The sequence below is a fragment of the Dromaius novaehollandiae genome, chromosome 17 (assembly GCF_036370855.1).
Source record: "Dromaius novaehollandiae isolate bDroNov1 chromosome 17, bDroNov1.hap1, whole genome shotgun sequence".
Taxonomy (NCBI): domain Eukaryota; kingdom Metazoa; phylum Chordata; class Aves; order Casuariiformes; family Dromaiidae; genus Dromaius; species Dromaius novaehollandiae.
Genome location: NC_088114.1, coordinates 13,871,312 through 13,889,160, shown reverse-complemented (window position 1 = coordinate 13,889,160; position 17,849 = coordinate 13,871,312). Strand labels below are relative to the sequence as shown.

Genomic DNA, 17,849 nt, shown 5'->3' with positions numbered 1-17,849 from the left:
GGCGGGGGCGGCGCTTGCGCGGCGGCGCTGCGGTGAGGGGCGGGCGCGGGCGCGGGCGCGGGCGCGGGCGCGGGCGCGGGGCAGCGCGGCGGAGTAGCAGCCATGCCGGTGGACCTGGGGCTGTGGAGCGGGCCGCTGAGCCTCACCGAGGTGGAGCAGAAGCCGGCGCAGCCGCTGCGCGTCAAGTATGGCGCCGTGGAGATCGACGAGCTGGGCAAGGTGCTGACCCCCACGCAGGTGAGCGCGCCGAGGCCTGCGTCCGGCGGCCGCGACAAGATGGCGGCGGGTCGCGGAGCGGAGCGGCCTCGCTGCTGCCGCCCGGAGCGCCCGGCCGCAGCCTCCTGCGGGGAGCGCGGCCGTCACCCGCGGCCTCTGTGCGCGGCCCTGCCGCTTGGCGCAGGCTGCGCGATGCGGGCAGCGGGGGTGGCTGCTTGCGCTGACGCTGTCGCCCCTGCAGGTGCAGCATCGCCCCACCAGCATTGAGTGGGATGGCTGCGATCCCCAGAAGCTCTACACCCTGGTCCTCACAGACCCCGATGCTCCCAGCAGGAAGGACCCCAAGTTCAGGTAATGGGGGGGACAGCCTGTTATCCTGCCTGGGGAAATGCAGCCTCTCTCCTGGTCTGAGAAGAGGCTGGGGAGCAGGTGGGGAGCATCCTCTGTCTGAGGAGTGGCAGTAAGTGTGTAGCTTGGGGTGGAAGCAGGGTTCCTGCATCTGTCCTTGAGACAAGGATGGGCGCTGGGAAGAGCAGCTGCTTTTGCCACTAGTATTCAGGGGGCTTGCTGCAGCTTGGAGGAACACAGCGTCTGCTGCTCACTGTAACGTGGTGTGCGTGTGTGTTGGAATTACATCTGCCTGTACTAGAAGTGGGGTCTTAAAGCAGCTCACCTTGCTCAGTCAGGCTTGGAAACGTGTGCAATACTCATTCTTAGGCATCAGCATCTGGATTCTCAGTTTCCCGGAGCTGCAGAGTAGGATGACAGAGCTAGTTATGATGGCTGTGCATCCTGAAGTAAAGCTTGCAGGGAAGGCAGTACCTGCTACACAGACTAATGTTCTTTGGCTTTGGCAAACCAGCAAGCTAATGGTAGTTATTGTTGTCAATTATAGACTGAAAACCTTATGGAAAAGCAGCAGCTGAGAGCAAAGAGGGGGCTGTGGTACAGTCTTACTGTTTGTTGCTTTTCCTTTTCAGGGAATGGCATCACTTCCTGGTGACCAACATGAAAGGCAACGATGTGGGGAGTGGGAAAGTGCTGTCAGATTATGTTGGCTCAGGACCCCCCAAAGGAACAGGTCAGTGCCTGGGAGCTGCAGCTCTCGCACTCTGAGCACAGCTGTGCTGCGAATGATCAAATGCAGTGAGCAGGGGAGGGTGTGCAGGCCTGCAGAAACCGGCTGCCAGCTTGGTGAGCTCTGTGCTTAAACTGCCTGTGTCACTGCAGAACTGCCTGCAGAAATAGCCCAGCACAGAACTGCCTGCAGTTGCACATAGCCAAGGCCAGCACTGATACGTGTCACGGCCATCTCCTTGGCTGTCTGGTGATGGGCCCCGCTGTTCTGCCTGTGTACGGTAGGCAGTGCTGACTGGGAGGTGGGGAGCCCTAGTCTGGACATGGCACAAGTTACTCAAGTATATCCTGTCCATCTTCTATACGCACCTTTAACTCAGTCATACTTGGCCATCTTATCCTGGAGAATGGTAGCAGCTGCCAGCACTTCCCAGGTAAATGTAGCCTTCTGTTTTCCTGAGCTATTGAAGTCACTTTAGCGCAAGCTTTAAACCCTGGAATATGCCATACTCAAAGACCTGCGTGTTGGGTTGCAGTAGGGCTGGGTACGGTGAAGGCCTGATACCCCCCCCCAAGAGCCCCCCTGGGAGTAAGGGTTTCCCGCTGGCGAGAGAGCGCTCAGTCACACTGTCCTCCCCGCAGGGCTGCACCGGTACGTGTGGCTGGTGTACGAGCAGCCGAAGCAGCTGAGCTGCAGCGAGCCCATCCTGTCCAATCGCTCTGGTGACAAACGAGGGAAGTTCAAAGTGGCGGCTTTCCGCAGCAAGTACGAGCTGGGGGCGCCGGTGGCTGGCACTTGCTACCAGGCGGAGTGGGATGATTATGTGCCAAAACTCTATGAGCAGCTGTCTGGGAAGTAGGGAGAGGGGAGCCTGCGCTTGCAGGTACCCGTTCTTCCCCCACCTAGACGAGCACTGTGTGATGTCCCCTGTTCCCTTGGAGACTGTTTGCTCAAAGCACTTTGTAATTTTGTTTGATTAGTGACTTGTACCCAACTGCTTCTGAACTGGTCGCTAAAACTGTAACCTGAACCACAACCCTGTCACTGTCCATGATCTAAATCTGCTGCAGTGTCACTGTAGTTACAGGCTATAGCCAACTAACTAGACAAGCTTCTGAAAAGCTGCCTCTCTAATGGCTGCTCCCTTCCAGGCTGACTTGAGTTTAAGGGAAATCAAAGCTTTTGAGAATCAGTGTTATTTCAAAGTGTCTGTGCTGCATTAAAATGACACTACGCAGCAGTGTTGTAGGTACAGTAACATTGCTGGCTTGATGATGGCTAAGTAGAGTCTTACCTTTCCAGGAGACAGGAGGAGATGGCGGCCTCAGGGAGGTTGCTCTTTTTTTCACATTAAGTATTTGGCCAGCACCTCCACTTCTCCCCTAAAGCAATGCTGAAATAATTGGTTGAATTAGGCAAGAAAGTTAGTTTAAAGGGATACCTTCTGATCTGTGTTAACCCTCAAAGCTGAGAGACTACTTTATTTTGTTCAAGTTTTGTTGTAATCTGATGTTATGCTGCTGCTGTCTACTCACAGTGCAATTAAAAACTTGCCCAGGTGGATGTTTGTGGTTGTCTTCTTGGGGGGAGAGGGGACTGCTTAGGAGCAGCTTGGAGTAATCCACTGCCTTTCTTCCTCCTGACATAATGGAGGTGAGAAGCTGGAACCCTGTGAGAAGAGCCCCAACATACTGTCAGTGCTGCCTGAAACACCTCTTGCTTTGTTATAGAGCCCAGGAGAGGAAGTACTGATGCTTCAGAAAAACATGCCTACTTTGAGCTTAATTAGTATCTAAATGTAGGGGAAGGCACCAGGCAACTGTTGAGCCTCCCTGCTTGAAAGTCACTTCCAGAAATCCTCTTACCAGGACACACACCCAGTCTATACAACATTAATGTCCCTACTGCAAACAGCTGGTGGAGTAAAGCTGAAAATTTGCTCAAATTGCTTGTTAGGGGTTACAGAAATTCTCCTGCTAGCTTGAAGGAAGGAGCATATAGAGCAGGATATGTCCGTCAGGGAATGCAAGGCAATTAAGCACATGGCCTAAGTGCAGTAGAAGTTCACAGCAAATGGAGCATTGACTGTCTGTCTTTAAAAATTCAGATGGATACCACTTTTTCCAGGCTGTGTTTTTGAAGCTGCTATCTCATTCATCACAGGGTAATTTATCCCCTGAAAAACCTCCTCTGTTACCTATTCATAGCATTCACATTCCTTGCAGCTAATGGGGCAGCATTTGCTCACAGCTCTTCCCCATGCCTTTGCCAGCTGCAGGGAAGCAGGTTTGGCTGTTAACGAATCCTCCGAGCCTGGCTGACTTCCTCACAGTGGCTGATAGACTCCAGCTCATTTAGAAGATGTTTTTCAGCTGGTAGAAGAGCCAGTCTGTACCTGTCCCTGCCTGGGCAGGTGGGATTGTTTCTCTCCCCACACATCATGGGGCTGCCTGGAGGCCTCTTGCCCTCCCCCCAGCATGTGCTGCTCTGCAGGAGCCCCAGCCACCACAGCCAAACTGGCTGAAGCCAAACCCTTGAGAGAGCCTTGCAGATTTCAACTCATAAGTATCCTCAGCTTAACTGTAGAGAGGACTACTGCAGACTTGAAGACACTGTACTAGCAGTATTTTTTTTTCCTGATCTTCCAAAAACTTGCAGTTAGGCCCATTGTGGTTTCTTAAGCACTTCCAGGTCTGATGCCTTAAGTTTTTTTTTTAAAATTAAGCCAATGCAATTCCATGTCCTGGAACTGGAAGCCAGTTTCTTGTTTCCTCCAGCTCATGTTTCTTTTTTTAAACAATCTCCTCTTCTCAAAGGTACTGCACATCTGAGAGGTCCGAGGAAGGTGAGTTATATAGCCCAACGTACTGGAACAGCACCCTGTAAAAATCACATTACATGCTATTTGCAATGAAGAAAGGCAGGCTGTTCCTGCCTGAAAGCAGTCTTTTCCACTCCAGCCATTAAAACATTCTCCTGTACGAAATACTGCTGCAATCTGTTGTCAGCTGTAGTAAGCTTACAGGAGCTCAGGAGCTGACTGTCCCAGCTTACAGCAAGACTCCTGTCACCTTGATAAAACCTCTAATAATTCATAGACATAGGCCCAGCAAAGAATGAAAGTCAGAATCCCAAGTTTTGAGGAGAGGAAACAGCCCTAACTACTCAAAGCCAAGGCCTGCAAGACCAGAAATGCCTCAGGCAGGTGCAGATGAGAGGCTTGCACAGCTGTACGACACTGTGTTTAGTAACAGCTGATGCAGCTCAGCACTTCTCATGCTGGAAGAGGGGCATGAAAGATGAGCAACAATCCATTAGTTGAACACACTAGAAACTCCAGCAGCAAAGCAAGCGTTTGGAAAAAAACCACAAGAAGTTCCTCCAGCCCCTGCAAGCACCACACCAGCCTGAAGACCAGGCTGCCGGGGCCGTGCTCCCACCTGCGCATGAACAAGCAGAGCACTGCTGGAAGCCAAGGGGGGCACCTGACCTCCTCCAAAAGCAGCAGCTCTGTGTTTGGGAGGATTCTCGCCCCACATCCCCCTGCAAGCGCCTGGCTTTGTCCCTCAGCTGCCAGGAAGGGCACGAGTGGCAGGGCATGAAGCCACACTGGCCCATTCCCCCTTCACACCGTGCTGGGAACGAGGAGGGGGACAGGCCCCGAGCTGCTCCTCCCGCCCCAATGAGACAGCGAGGCATTGTGATGAACACTTTTATTTACAAATATAATTAAAAGCTCTGACAGTTATTCATGCTCTTCCTTTGAACCTGAAAAATGTTTTTGTCGTTTTGTTTTTTTTTTAAAGTGCATGCAAAAGAAGTAAAGCCTTTTTTTTTAATCTTTTTATTGTAAGAAAATACACAGTTTGAAAGTGTGAATAATGCAATATTTATGACCAAGATCATGGGGTTGGGGGTGGACTTGGGGGAGGAACAAAAAAAAGAAAATAAAGGGATCAGGATGATCTGACAGACAGTGTTGAACTCCAAATACTGAACTGGAAAGTGGGCGGGGTGGCTGGGACCAGGAGGGAAAGGGGGGGAAGAAGTAAAAAAATTTTTGATCAGAGAAACAGTTAAAATACAATATGAAAATAAGTAAAAGCTCTCCTTAAATTCCTTCTATACACAAAATACACGATTTGACAAAGCCCAATTTGTGCTACTGGGGTCCTGTGGGCTCATTTAAGTGTATTCACATTCTCTGCGACAGCAGAAAATGATTATGATACAATCAAGAATATGCCGAAGAGCAAGGTCTAATCCCCGCCTCGCCTGGCATGGTTCTTCTAAAAATCACCAGATCTTTGCCCCGTCCCTCCCCACCCCCAAAAAAGTAATAATATGTCACCACTGATATGTACATCACGATTAAGTTTTTTCTGTAAAATGTATCAAATTTTTCAATCTTTAATAAAATTTTTATTATTTAATTATTCCTGATGAATAAATACCAAAAAAATAAAAATAAAATAAAATTATGCAGCAGCTAGTTAAGGTAAGGCTGCGGATTTAGTCTCTCTCCCCCTGGGTTTGTATATATCATCTGATTTTTTTTTTTTTTTTGCTTGTACTTCCATTGATTGGTGGTAAAATGAGTGATTGCTCAAAAGCAACATACATCCACTTTTTTGTTTTTTTTCCATTAAAACTGTCTCCAAAGTTTTCACTGAAACATTTTTAATCATTGCACAGAGACATCAATACTGTGACATACTATGAAAAAGACCGCCAGGAGCTGTCCACCACTGGGACTCGACACAGGGGGAAAGGGGGCCCCTGATGGAATAAGAATATACAGGCACTAGTCCGACACGATGTCAGTAAGAGAGACAGAAAGAGAGAGAGCACGCCCGTTAACATGGGGAATGTTGGTTCTGCAAGTTTTGTAATTACTTTGCTGTTTTGTTTTTTTTGTTTTCGTTTTTAAATGGCAAAGAAATTTAATCTCATCTATAGTCCTCCTTGGGATATTCTAATGTGACCAAATTCCCAAAGCCCATTCGCATGCTCTCCATGTCAAACGTTTCGATCTCTCGCTCCTGCCTCTCCAACAGAAACTTTATCCTCTCGCTGCGTTCCTTCTGGAGGGCGGCTAGCTCCTCTTCGATCTGAAAGAAGCACAGTCAGCAGCCCCTCAGCGAGAGCCTCCCAGCCCTCGCCCCGGGCCCGGCCCCGGGTGAGGGGGCTCCTAACCGGGGGCACCCGCTGCTCCGTGCACAGCGGTACCAGCCGTGCTCTGCTGCAGCTGGACCCCGGCACGTGCCGAAGGGGCAGAGGAACGCGGGAGGACGGAGGGAGGGTCGCTCGCACAGTCCCCCCCTCTCATGGCCTCGCTGTGAGCTGACATAAGGCAGAGCCAGGACAGAAACATGCGGGAGGAGTCCTCCCCTCCAAGCACGGGCCACACAGCCTTTCTCCAGCAGACGCTAACGCCAGGAGCTGCAGGACTCCTTTTCCCCCACAGCTGCATTTGGCCAATAAGTAACAAGCAGAATTTCTTCCTGGCCTCAGCTTATGATCAGTGCTGAAGCAGGAAAGGTGACTTTGAGTTTTCTTCTGCGAAGCTCTGCTGAACTATTTGTTTCATACAGTGAGGCAGCATGTTTTGCAGGTGATTTATGCAGCCAAACACACACGCACAAATGACAGCTTCTCCCCTCCCCTCACTGAGTTACTGCAATGGCCTAGCCAGCTCCTTCCAGAACATCCGCTCATCTATTCTGGTCCTTGGCACCAATTTCACTAGTGACCCAGAGCAGCCTGAAAACTGCTGCGTCCAAGGCAAGACTGACACACGTAGCCACATGCTCCCCAGCAGACCACCCAAAACGTACCTTTTGCTCAAGATGTGCCCTGCGCAGTGACACCCGTTGCTCCAGCTTCTGGAGTTCTCTTTCATGCTGTGCTTCTGTCTGCATCTTAATTTTGCTCTGATACGCATTGAGCAGCTCCATCTCCTGCTGGAGTTGCAGTCTCAGGGCTTGGCATTCTGCTTCTTGGGCCTCATCCAGCCGTAGCTGTAAGATCATCGAGGAGGGGAAATTTAACCTCCGCTAGTAACTTCTCTGCTCTGATGCTAGCAACACCCTGCTCTTTCTTCCCAGGGCCAGGGAGCCTGCACCTCCGTGTGACCCAAATTGTGGCTTTTGTGTTTGCAGCAGAATAAGAAAGCGGGAAGGGTTTTATAAACATCTGCTTTCCCACTCACACCCAGAGGCAGAAGTCTCACCAAAGATCTAAATCCAAAACCTCAATGTGCGAGGGAGTAGGAGGAAGGAAAGGATGTCTGTTCTGCTGGACGCTTGTTACAAAAGGCAAGTGGTGTCTGAAGCACCAATTTAAAACGTTACAAACACAACTGCACTGCTAAGCAGCCCGCAGGAAGAACCCAACGTGCCACGTGGACAGATGGCCGACTGCAGCAGCTCCTGCACGCGCCATGGCCAGGAACCCCGCTCCCCGAGACAGGCAGCGCTGGATGCTGCACTTACCGCTTGTGAGGCCATCATCTCATTGATGCTCTGCTCATACTGCTCTGCGAGGATGGCGAGCTTCCTCGTCTGCTCATCCTTCAGACTCTTCAAAATTGTCTTGTGCTCACTCTTTGGAGTTACTTCCAGCTGGTGATTCTTCAGTGCTTTGTACTGCTTTGTTTGCACTTTGCATGTGTCCTGGAACTGCTTTTTGATCTGCATTTCCATAGCCTGCCAAGGAAGGAGTGATGTGAAGAGCATGAAGAGCTTTGGGAATGGACAGGGTGGGGAGATTTTTCCCCCGTGCTCTATGCTACCTCCTGCCCCTGTTCCCGGGTGACGCCTGCTCCGTACACACCCGCAGCGATGCGAGGAGCAGCGCCAGCTCAGGCCGTGCCTCAGGGGGCTGCTGACCGGAGGCCTTGGCCACTAACAAGATCCACTAAACGCTCATCAACCCAGGGTGTTTCCATCTTCTGCCACTACTTCCTTCAGGTCACCTACTAGCCAGTCACCTGCTGCATACCCTCCAGAAAGCTTCTGCTTTCCAAGACCTCCCCTTTCACTACCCCACAAATGCCCCCATAAGCTGCCTCCCTCACTTGACCATACGCTACATGAAGACTGCAGATCTGAAAACTATTAAGAGCACAAAGAAGCAAAAAAAGGAATGTGCTTCTCTGGCCTTTTGGAGGAGGAACACAAATCTCCAAGAGCAGCTCAGAGGCTTCTAATTATTCTCTGAATTCAGAGAATAAAGCATGGTGCTCAGCACACCCATGTTTTTCCCTTTTGTTGGCTTTGAAAGCAGGGAAGCATCACCCAGCCCCTTTCCATACTGAGGCTCATAAGCTGACATGAGCAGCAGCCTGAAGAAAGCACAGCTCATCAGAAGCAAATTCTGTCATACTTTGCTAAGTACTAGTCTATTTTTACCCAGCAAGCTAAATTAACATGGCACTTAAAAAAATACTCTGTGAGCTCTTTGCTGTAATAGCTTGTGTTTTGTAAGAGATTGGCTCTGCGTAAGGGGAAGGGATGCAAAGAAAAGCACACAGAGGTGCTGGAGAACGGTGGTTCTGTGGCATAGATGCTGCATGGAGGAGGCGGCAAGCACGCAGGCCGGCCGGCCGCGGCGAGCGTGGCAGAACAGAGGGTGGAAGAGGAGGAACTAAAGCTTCCAGCACCTTCAGGTTCTTTGGTTGCTGCCGGAGCTCCATGAAATGCTTCCTGTGCAGCTCCCGCTCTCGCCGCTTGTTGTATTCCAGCTGGTTCTCGAGCTCAGTCTGGTGCTGCAGCCGGATCAGGTCCATTCGCAGCTTCTGCAGCGTGTGCAGCTGCCTGTACTCCAGCTCGCGCGTCGACTCGTCGTGCCGGATCAGCATGGCGTGCTCCATTTCCTTCTGCGTCCGCTTTTTGTTTAACTCCTGCACAAGATGACAGCAAAGCACAAGAAAACGAGCTGGGGATTGATTCCCTACGCCCAAAGACGCAGCAGCCAAATTTGCAGGACTGGGTGTTTTAGTCACTCATCCAGACGGCATCAAGGGCTTTCGTGTGCCGCAGGGAAACACACAATGCCAACAGCACGATGGGAACGGTTATAAAGCCGCCATCTAGCATCCCCTCGGTAGCCTGCTCCTCCCTCAGCTCCAGGATCCCCCAGTGAGTCTCCGGCAGGTGGCACTGGGACAACGCGCAAGCCCTGGGCTACAGCTGAGAATCGCAGGAGGCTTTAACACATCCTCCCGGTGCTCAGAGCTGGTGGTGTCCAAGCTGGGGTGACTGACGGCGATGCCCCAATCGGGGTGGATTGTTTTGTTTGTCTGTTTTAAATTACCCCGTAACGCCTGCGGCATGCTGGGAGGCAAGGCTTCCCATCACCACTAGACTAGCATGCTCAAAGCAAAGGTGGTCAGCTCCAGCAGGCAACGTTAAGAAAAGCCATGTTTTCTACTGCGGTAGGTGATTTTTGGCCCTACTCTAGTTGCAGCAAGTTTTGTAAAATGAGAACGCCTTCCAAGCCTCATGCTATTTTTGCAATGTGCACATAAGGCATCCTTCGCACAGCACCCTGCAGTCTAGGAAAACATTCACCGAGCTGCAAACCCAGAGAGAGGAGAATAGCTGATTCTTTCACTGATTTCTGTTAATATTTCTGTCTCAAGGTACTTCCAATAATCTGTAGAGCACGGGGATGAATCCAACTCAGTCAAGCAGCGATTACAGCTGTACCCCTAACTGGTGATTTGATGACCTTCGCAGATGGTCTGGCTGGTACGTCTCGGTGCCAGCTCTGCTCTCCCAAACTCATCGCTGTGCTTCACGCTGGCCTAAGACAGGCACAGCAGGGGCTGCCTCGCACCACGTTAGTGTACGGTGCCCAGCACAGCGAGGGCCCAGTGCTGGCCGACTCTAACAAGTTTCTGCAGTAGAAACAAAAAAACCTAATTATTCTGTTTGAGTTGTTGCTTGCGTGTTGTAATCCTGTTGGACTTCCCAATGTCAGCGCCTGCAAACAGGCGCTCCAACCCCTTTGGCTGTAACAGCCGTGACAGGTTTGGGGGATGGGGAAGGAGGGGTGGCAAGGAAACTGGGTCAGGACTCATCCCTGCATGCTTGGCCATAAAGTCATTGCACATGTTTAAATTTAAACAGAACTTGCGCCTTGAGAGCCACAATCGAAAATTAGACCTACTGATACACTGAAATCATCTCCCATTTACCTAAAGGCAGGTAGCACACTGAACAGGCAATGCTTCGGCCCAGGCAGTAAGTCGTGACATTTGTGCCTCAGTTTTAGGACAGGCCGACCTGAATCTCAAATGCCTCCTGCCCATTCCACGCCTGACTTTAGTTCACCCAGCATGAACACATGGAGGCACTCCACTTCCCACAAACACTTTCCCATCTGCACAAGAACAACTTCTGTGGTTACGTCAAACCTTTTACATTGATACTTTAAAAGTGTAATTTACTTTAGGTGTCTGAGCCAGTGAATTTAAACTGATTAGTAGGAAAATTATTTTAGGGAAATAAAAGACATCATTCTGAATATTAAATCTCCTAAGAGATGGAATGAAGGAGCTCAGGGAGAGGAGGTGGGCTTCCTAGTTAAAATACACTCAAATACCATACTAGATAACTGAATTCTGTTCTCATCCCTGCCTCACAGCTTGTACGCAGCGGTAAGAGTGCCTCAGTGATTTTTCAGCCATTCATTTTCAGGGTGTCCAAGCTGAGATCTTTGGATGCAATTTGCAAAGCAACTGAGCAGCCCTGAGTACATCTAAAGCCAAAGGAAGCTAAGCTCTGAACAGGTAAAATACTAGGCAATGTTAAGGATGCTGAAAAAACTGATGTCACTAGACTAAGGACATATTTATTAGAAATTTTTGACCATTTTCTCTCTGACTTTACTAAAATACTGATAGTCCTTATGCAAAAATAGCATTCATGAAGAATTCAGATATTGTAATGACAGATACCACAGAAAAGTCTACAAGAAAGTAATAATTCTCTCTTCAAAGCAGTATTTGACTGTATGAAGCCTATGAGGCAAGGAAAAAACAAGACGTTGAATAGCTTCTCATTAACCAACTATCGCCCATTCTGTGCATTAAGTTAAGTAGGGCCCACAGACAAAAGCAACATCTGATTATTTGAAGACAATCAGAATGCAGACACGTAAGAAGTCTGAATTTTGGTATTTCTTAAATTTTTAGCATTTCATTCTGCAACCTTAACCTTCTGCTCCTTTAGGGTTATTACTGTTCTATAACAGATACTTGTACTGTGTGAGGTTTTTTAGCCAATAGGTAGCACTGCTCTCATGACAACCTTTCAGTTGTCCCACAGCTCTCCTACCTGCGTCCCCAGCACAGCAAACACTCTGCCCCATGTTGCAAAAAGCACCTGGCAGGCTCCCCCAGAAACCTAATGCCAGGGATTCAGGTGGACACGTCTGATCCAGAGTGGGTTGCCCACATCATGTTTCTGTCTGGAAGCTAATTATGCCACCTTCTTTCATTAATGAAAGTCGCCATGTACCAGTTACACTTCCAGATGGAATATTAGTGCCCAAAACATGTTTCCTACATTTCTCAGTTCAGATTAGCAACTGGAAACATGAAGACCTAATATCACATAATTAGCAAACTATGATAGACACAAAGCTAAAACAATTAAAGGAACGTTTCGGAGAGGAATTGAAGAATGCCATACTTCCCGAATGTTCTGCTGCTCCATCTCATGCCTCTTGATCATCGTTCTTCTCTTGAAGGAACGGCAGTTTTTGTCGTAGTAGAGTCTCTGCTGGCTGAGAAGATGGGCCTCCTCTTCAGCCTGTGTGTGCTGCAGGTTCTCTTTGTGTTTGGATATTCTTTCTTGCTTCTCTTTCTTGGGCGTGCTGTGGTCCTCATTCATTTCCTGCATGCATGCACAGTCAAGAAAACATGACTTTCCTTAGGATCACAGAAACACAGGACTCTCAGGACCTTCCATTCACTGGCTAGTCCTCTGCTATTTGCTTCCTAAAAGCAGGACACCAAAAGCCTGACTACAGCACCAGCTCTCAGCAGAACCAGACTTGTCACCTGCACGTGCCCATCTCTATTGTTTTTAGAGCTGTATTATTAAAAGGAGGGGAAAAAAGTGGAAGGAAAAACAGAACTATCTCAAAGACTAAACAGTACCACAAAGAGAAGACAGTAAAACACCACTGAAGGGGAGAGGCTCTGGTGGCCCAGGAAAGAGAAGGGGTCAAAAGCCTTGGCTCCCTTCCCAGCTCTGCACCTGTTTTACAAAGCCTTCCAGCTTGGATTCCAGTTTCCTTTATTCCAATGGGACTTAAATACAAGCCCAATTCTCTGTTGAATCACAAACCTAACAGGGCTCCTTGCTATCCTTTTTCTCCCCTCTACATTCTTAAGAGCAAATGATTTGGGAGCTCTACTGGGGACACTGTCCTTAAGTAATGCAATTTGCAATGGATTAGCTATATACTATATTACTCATTTCTTTATTCTAATTTGTATAAGTGATCACAAGGCTTTTAGTAAAGTGACATCTACACGGCTGCTGTGGTTCCTTAAGGCTTAAGGGGAAAAACAGGTAAGAAAAGGGGGAGAAGAATTCTCTATGAATTCCCATTTCACCTCATCACCCATGCTTTCAAAGATCCTGCTCTACAGAGAGCCATGCAGGCCTCTCTGGCACCCTCACAGATTATTCTAGAAATGTTCCCAGATTCAGGCACTGGGATCATCTGGCATCTTTAGTTGCTGGGAATCTAAATTTGCTTCCAAGTATGACAGTATCCCTTAAAATCCTGGGCTGGCCCAGGTTTATCAAAAGGAAAGTCTAGTTCACGCTCATTCCATGCCCCTTCAGCCCAGAAAATGATAGTTTCTTGCCTCTTTAATCTTTTCCTTGCAAAGCTTGTATTGTTTCTTCTGACTTTCTAAAAAGGTCGCCAGGTCTTTCTTTTGCTGAGCCAAAATCTGTTGCTGGAATTTCTTTTCATCTGCTGCAGCTGCCTTTGCCTGTAAGGCACAGAGAGGGAGAGAGAAAAAGGGTGAGGGAGCAGGTACAAAATCCATCATAAAAATCAATCTTCAGTTGTGCATTTTCAGTCTACCATTCTCTCATCCTGTGCTACACAAAGCCATAAGTATTCAGCTGAACGAAAGCTACTCGCAAACACACAAACAATAAACCACAATGCCCACAAACATGTATGAATTTCCTCATGCTTCCTATCTCTCCAGCAAAATAACCCTTGAGGGTAAAAACCCACTAATTTAACATATGGATTAACATGGGGATTTTTAGAAAGACTGAAAAACACAGAAGGGGTGGTTACAGCACTGTGAGCTTTGTCATACTGCCTAGCTAATGTGCCTCAACCAAGGTCTCCAGCAAGTCTGTCAGTCTTTTTTGGCTATGTTACTGGTAAATGTCAATGGAGTACCCATCCTCTAGAAGGTAGATCAGTGGGTTAAGTGGTACATCCACAGCCTTCTCCCAGAGACCTGGTACACAGCTCTCCCTCTCTGTCTTCTGGTACACCTCCAGGGAGCCTATGTCCATACTCACCTCTTTCTCCATCACAGCCACTTGCTTCTTGGCCAGCTTCTCCAGCTCAATGGACGAGTTGTTGGCATGCGTCTCCACCTCCTTCTGCAGCTTGAGGCGGTGCTCGTCCATCTCGGCCTTCAACTTGTTTTCCAGGGCGATCAGCTGCTTCTGGTGCTGGCGCCGCATCCGCTTATATCCTGACATCTGTTCCCGCAACTCGTTCTCCTGCTCATGCTCATGGATCTGTCTTGTAACCTGGTGTCAGGAAAAGGGAGAGAACTGCTACGTGGCCTTCACAGACAAGCCTTCTCCTTATTAACTCCTTACCTGTAAAGCAGACCATGCTCTGCTGTACTCTTAGCAATCAACTTCCAGGGAACGCTGTTTCCAGCTTTCAGGCAGTGCTATTACTTAATATCATACACCATACCATGAAGTTTCTCTCTTCTGGCACAGAGCGCCAGATCTGATTTTTGCCCTCCATTTTTCTGAGGATTTTATGTACATTTCCACATAACAGCAGCAGAAGTCATGTTATGAATAAAGGACGCAGCAGGTTACTAAGCACTCAAGGAAAGATCCGCAAAGGTGGCTGCTGTACAACCTTCTTCAGACACAGGACACAAACCCTGAGGGTTACATGGACTTAGCAAATGGCATCCATTTTAAGAAAAGAAAACACAAATCCATACATCCTTTCCTTCCTTCCCAAGTCACCACAGTTCCAATTCAGTACCTCAATACCTGTTTCCTGCTAAGACCTGTCTCCTTCAAAATTTCTTGTTACAATTCAAGAGATGGCAGACTGATCCCATGTTTTCATCAATCTGCACACATTCTCCTGAAGTACTTCCCCAGTCTTTAATCTAGCTCATGAGAAATAAGGACAAACTGTTTAATCCATTTTCATTATTAAACTGCAAAATTTCGTATCAACTCTGCCTCACTCTGACCTTTTATTACAATCACAGCGGAGACCCTACACCTAACTAAACTTACTTTTCACACATGCATTGTGCCTGGTTTCCAGTACAAAATTTTTCTTGCTTTTCTTCCCCATATTGATTACAACAGCCTTGCACTTCTCTAGATGGCTGCTCCTGAACAACAGTCAGAGTTTGCTACTCAGCCTCACTTCTCTTCCAAGGGATGCTGAAGCCTTGTTCCTGCTCATGTCTGGCAACCTGCAGACACACAAGCAAATCTCGCAAGGAACAGGTTCCCCAGACCAGTGCACAGAGAGACACGCAGCAGCTTTTATGCTAGCAAAGGAGAGGCGAGGTACTTTGTGTAAGGAGTGCTCTCGCCCACGGGAATCAAGAGTTTTCTAAGAAGGGAACAGTGCTCAGGAACTGAGCACTCTTAACAAGGCTGATCATATGGTCGAAGCAGATTATAAACCCCGCTCAGCTGAAACAAACTCACAAGTTTCACACGGATTTCCACGCTCTGAGTGCATGCATGGGAAAGGAGGAAAAAACCCTGTGCAGGCGTGCCAAGAATTTTAAGAGGAAGATGCAAATGGTAATGCTTCCATTTCAAAAGAAGAAAAGTGTCCAAATTTGAAATCATCTTTTTTAGGAATACAGTCCCAGGAACTTCACATATAAAGATCTGCTCATCTCTTATATGATAGTCCTAGGAGCCAAAAAGCTACAGCCCTTTGCACGCACGTATACAGAATTGGAGACCAGAGCTCCAAGAGAGGACCTTTACTTTCACACTTAACACATATGAAGCAAACAGCTCAGCCATTTAGGGGGGATTATTGAAGCGTCACAAACCAGTAGTCCTTCTTGCACAAAGTAGCTGCTGCTTCCTGCAGTTTGCAAGATCCCGGCCCTCCGGATGAACTTCTCCATGGGCAGCCAAGAGAAAGAAGTGGCCTCCACTACAGTATCGCTGTCATTCAAAGGCCATTTTTCAGAGACCTTCAAAGCAAGTTTACATTTAGGATGGGATGCACCTAGTGACCTGTGAAGGCTCGAATTTAACCGAGAAAGAGTAGCTGCTTTACTACAGAGCAGCACACGGAGCCCACCTGCCGGCAGCTCTTATTTCAGGGCTCACAACTGACGAGAAGCAGTGATCAAACTAGGGCTCCCCCCTCCAAAATCAATGAGCAAATTTATCACCATAACTGATGTGTCATCCAAGGCAGACAGCATGCTGCTACCTGCCTTGGCCAAAACGACTACCAAGCACTTCAGAGGGGTATGAAGAAGAGGTTAGAAGAGCCTTGAACAGCCTTCACCTTGAAATGGATTAACAACAAGTTACAATAAATAGTTAACAACAACAACAAAAAAATTATAGTCAAGAGTCCCAGAACAGAAACATGCGTGAAAGGACCCAGCTGCAGAAGTGGACAGCCTCTGTGTCCCGCTGCCCCTTGAAAACAAACCGTCTGACTGCTGAGAGAACAACAAACTCGGCCCAACTATATTGCTAGATCAGACTGCATCACCAGCAAGCAATGATGGAGGAGTTCAAGCCACAGTAGTGAAGTCAGACATCAAGTACTAGGCAGGTGATGATGCACAAGTCACATCCTTCTCGTCCAAGGAATTTAGGAATGTTATTTGGAAATGAACTGGATTAAATATATACTTACACCTCAGCAACAGGTGTAACATGGCAGCCTCCAAATGCTTGAGGGTGGCTAGCGAAACACCCCTAAGTCAGGTATGAGGAACACATGAGATTGTAGGAATGACTACAGAAAAAGATAGCATTAGCAGCGCATTTTGCTGTAGCTTAAAAAGCTTTCTGCAGTACAACAGTGATGGTCACACTTCACAGAAGTTGGTAAGCATTTGTAGGAACCTGCAAATCTCAATCAAGTTCAGTGAGAATAAGATACACGAGAGAAGCTTCCAGGTAACGATAATTTCTCTAAGAAGTCACCCAAGCTGATTATAAAAGACATGTCAGGTAAGACGATCAAAAAACAAAGGTTTCAGCCATACAGTGCTTACTACATTAAAAAAAAAAAAAAAAAAAAAAAAAAAAAAAAACCACAGGACTTCCAGAGAACAGACTTGGTCAGAGAATCCTAAAGATAAAGAGATAGAGAAACAGCAAGGAAGCAGTATACGATCTTCTTGGATGCATGATTTTTGAGGCCTCACTTTTTTCCATCACTGGACCATTCCCTGCAAGTTGCACTTGGTTTCAAGAAGTTGGCAGAACAAAGCAAACAGCACAAGCATAAGAAAGAGAGATCTAAAAATCCACCAGTAACTTCATCAGTCTCCCCACTGCTATAGCCTCTAATGAGAACTAGAATGTGTACTACTTTTATTTACAGCAAAAATCATTTAATCTTTTATCCTTGTTTTTCTCTTGCTCCTATGCTCTTTGGTTCTGATTTTGCTCAACTTGCCTCTGTCATGACAAAAGTCCCATCTTTGAAAGATCTCATGTTAGGTCTGGGAATATTTATCTCCAACAATAGGACAAAATTACTAGCTGTAACACTTCCTGAGAAAGACTCCCAGTCACTGCAGAAGATAAGGACACGTTAAGAAGTCAGAGGAAAAAAGGAGCATTTCATTCCTGAAGACGAAAGAGAAGAACAACAGGCTTTGTGGACCTCTTGTGGATTTAAACGTCTGCATTCAGCACGCTGATGCTAAAGAACTAACGAAGACCACCACTCTTCAGAACGCTGGTTTGGAGGAAACTCTCCAAAATGGTGATTTCAGCCAAAGCATGGAAGAAACTGAAAGAACTGAAGTAATTACTGAGTATGACCAGATCAGCAACAGAGAACTACTTCAGAGTACCCATGTCAATACATTTGAATGAATGAATGATTACGCTTTTAGAGATAAAGTCCATAATGGCTGAACAGCTTTAGTGACTGTTGTAAAAAGAAAATTTGAGAAAGTTGCAGTCATCGCCTTTCTGATGTTCTTAGACAAAGGCACTTTGAACTTTGTAAAGTACTTCGCAAACATATTCCCACAGATTATGATGGAAAAAAAGATGACAACTGA

General features: G+C 47.6%; 2 protein-coding genes across 4 annotated transcripts in view; one reads left to right on the top strand and one right to left on the bottom strand.

The window, feature by feature from the left end:
* The first annotated feature begins 32 nt into the window (after positions 1 to 32).
* On the top strand, positions 33 to 2,857 carry PEBP1 (phosphatidylethanolamine binding protein 1). Of its 2 annotated transcripts, none has more exons than XM_064522308.1 (4): positions 33 to 219; positions 458 to 567; positions 1,197 to 1,297; positions 1,936 to 2,857. In XM_064522308.1, exons 1-4 carry the CDS (start codon positions 103 to 105, stop codon positions 2,151 to 2,153), a joined length of 546 nt encoding a protein of 181 aa, XP_064378378.1. In that variant the 5' UTR covers positions 33 to 102; the 3' UTR covers positions 2,154 to 2,857. The 2 variants fall into 2 exon arrangements, with proteins under 2 accessions (XP_064378378.1, XP_064378377.1); XM_064522307.1 differs by having other exon boundaries at positions 34 to 237.
* A 2,135-nt stretch (positions 2,858 to 4,992) lies between these two features.
* Positions 4,993 to 17,849, bottom strand: part of TAOK3 (TAO kinase 3) — a 97,519-nt gene continuing 84,662 nt past the window's right edge. For both annotated transcript variants that reach the window (XM_064522291.1, XM_064522292.1), the window contains 7 exons: positions 13,867 to 14,103; positions 13,185 to 13,313; positions 11,995 to 12,198; positions 8,958 to 9,197; positions 7,789 to 8,001; positions 7,132 to 7,314; positions 4,993 to 6,405 (listed from right to left, as the gene is read on the bottom strand). In XM_064522291.1, the coding sequence (XP_064378361.1) occupies positions 6,244 to 6,405; positions 7,132 to 7,314; positions 7,789 to 8,001; positions 8,958 to 9,197; positions 11,995 to 12,198; positions 13,185 to 13,313; positions 13,867 to 14,103 (1,368 nt within the window). In that variant the 3' untranslated portion in view covers positions 4,993 to 6,243. The remainder of the gene's footprint in view (positions 6,406 to 7,131; positions 7,315 to 7,788; positions 8,002 to 8,957; positions 9,198 to 11,994; positions 12,199 to 13,184; positions 13,314 to 13,866; positions 14,104 to 17,849) is intronic.

Excerpts from the sequence above, each read along its gene's own strand:
- PEBP1 (XM_064522307.1), top strand. The coding sequence starts at position 103 with ATGCCGGTGGACCTGGGGCTGTGGAGCGGGCCGCTGAGCCTCACCGAG. Across the intron at positions 238-457 it reads AGGTGCTGACCCCCACGCAG|GTGCAGCATCGCCCCACCAG; the intron begins GTGAGCGCGCCG and ends TCGCCCCTGCAG. Across the intron at positions 1,298-1,935 it reads AGGACCCCCCAAAGGAACAG|GGCTGCACCGGTACGTGTGG; the intron begins GTCAGTGCCTGG and ends TCCTCCCCGCAG.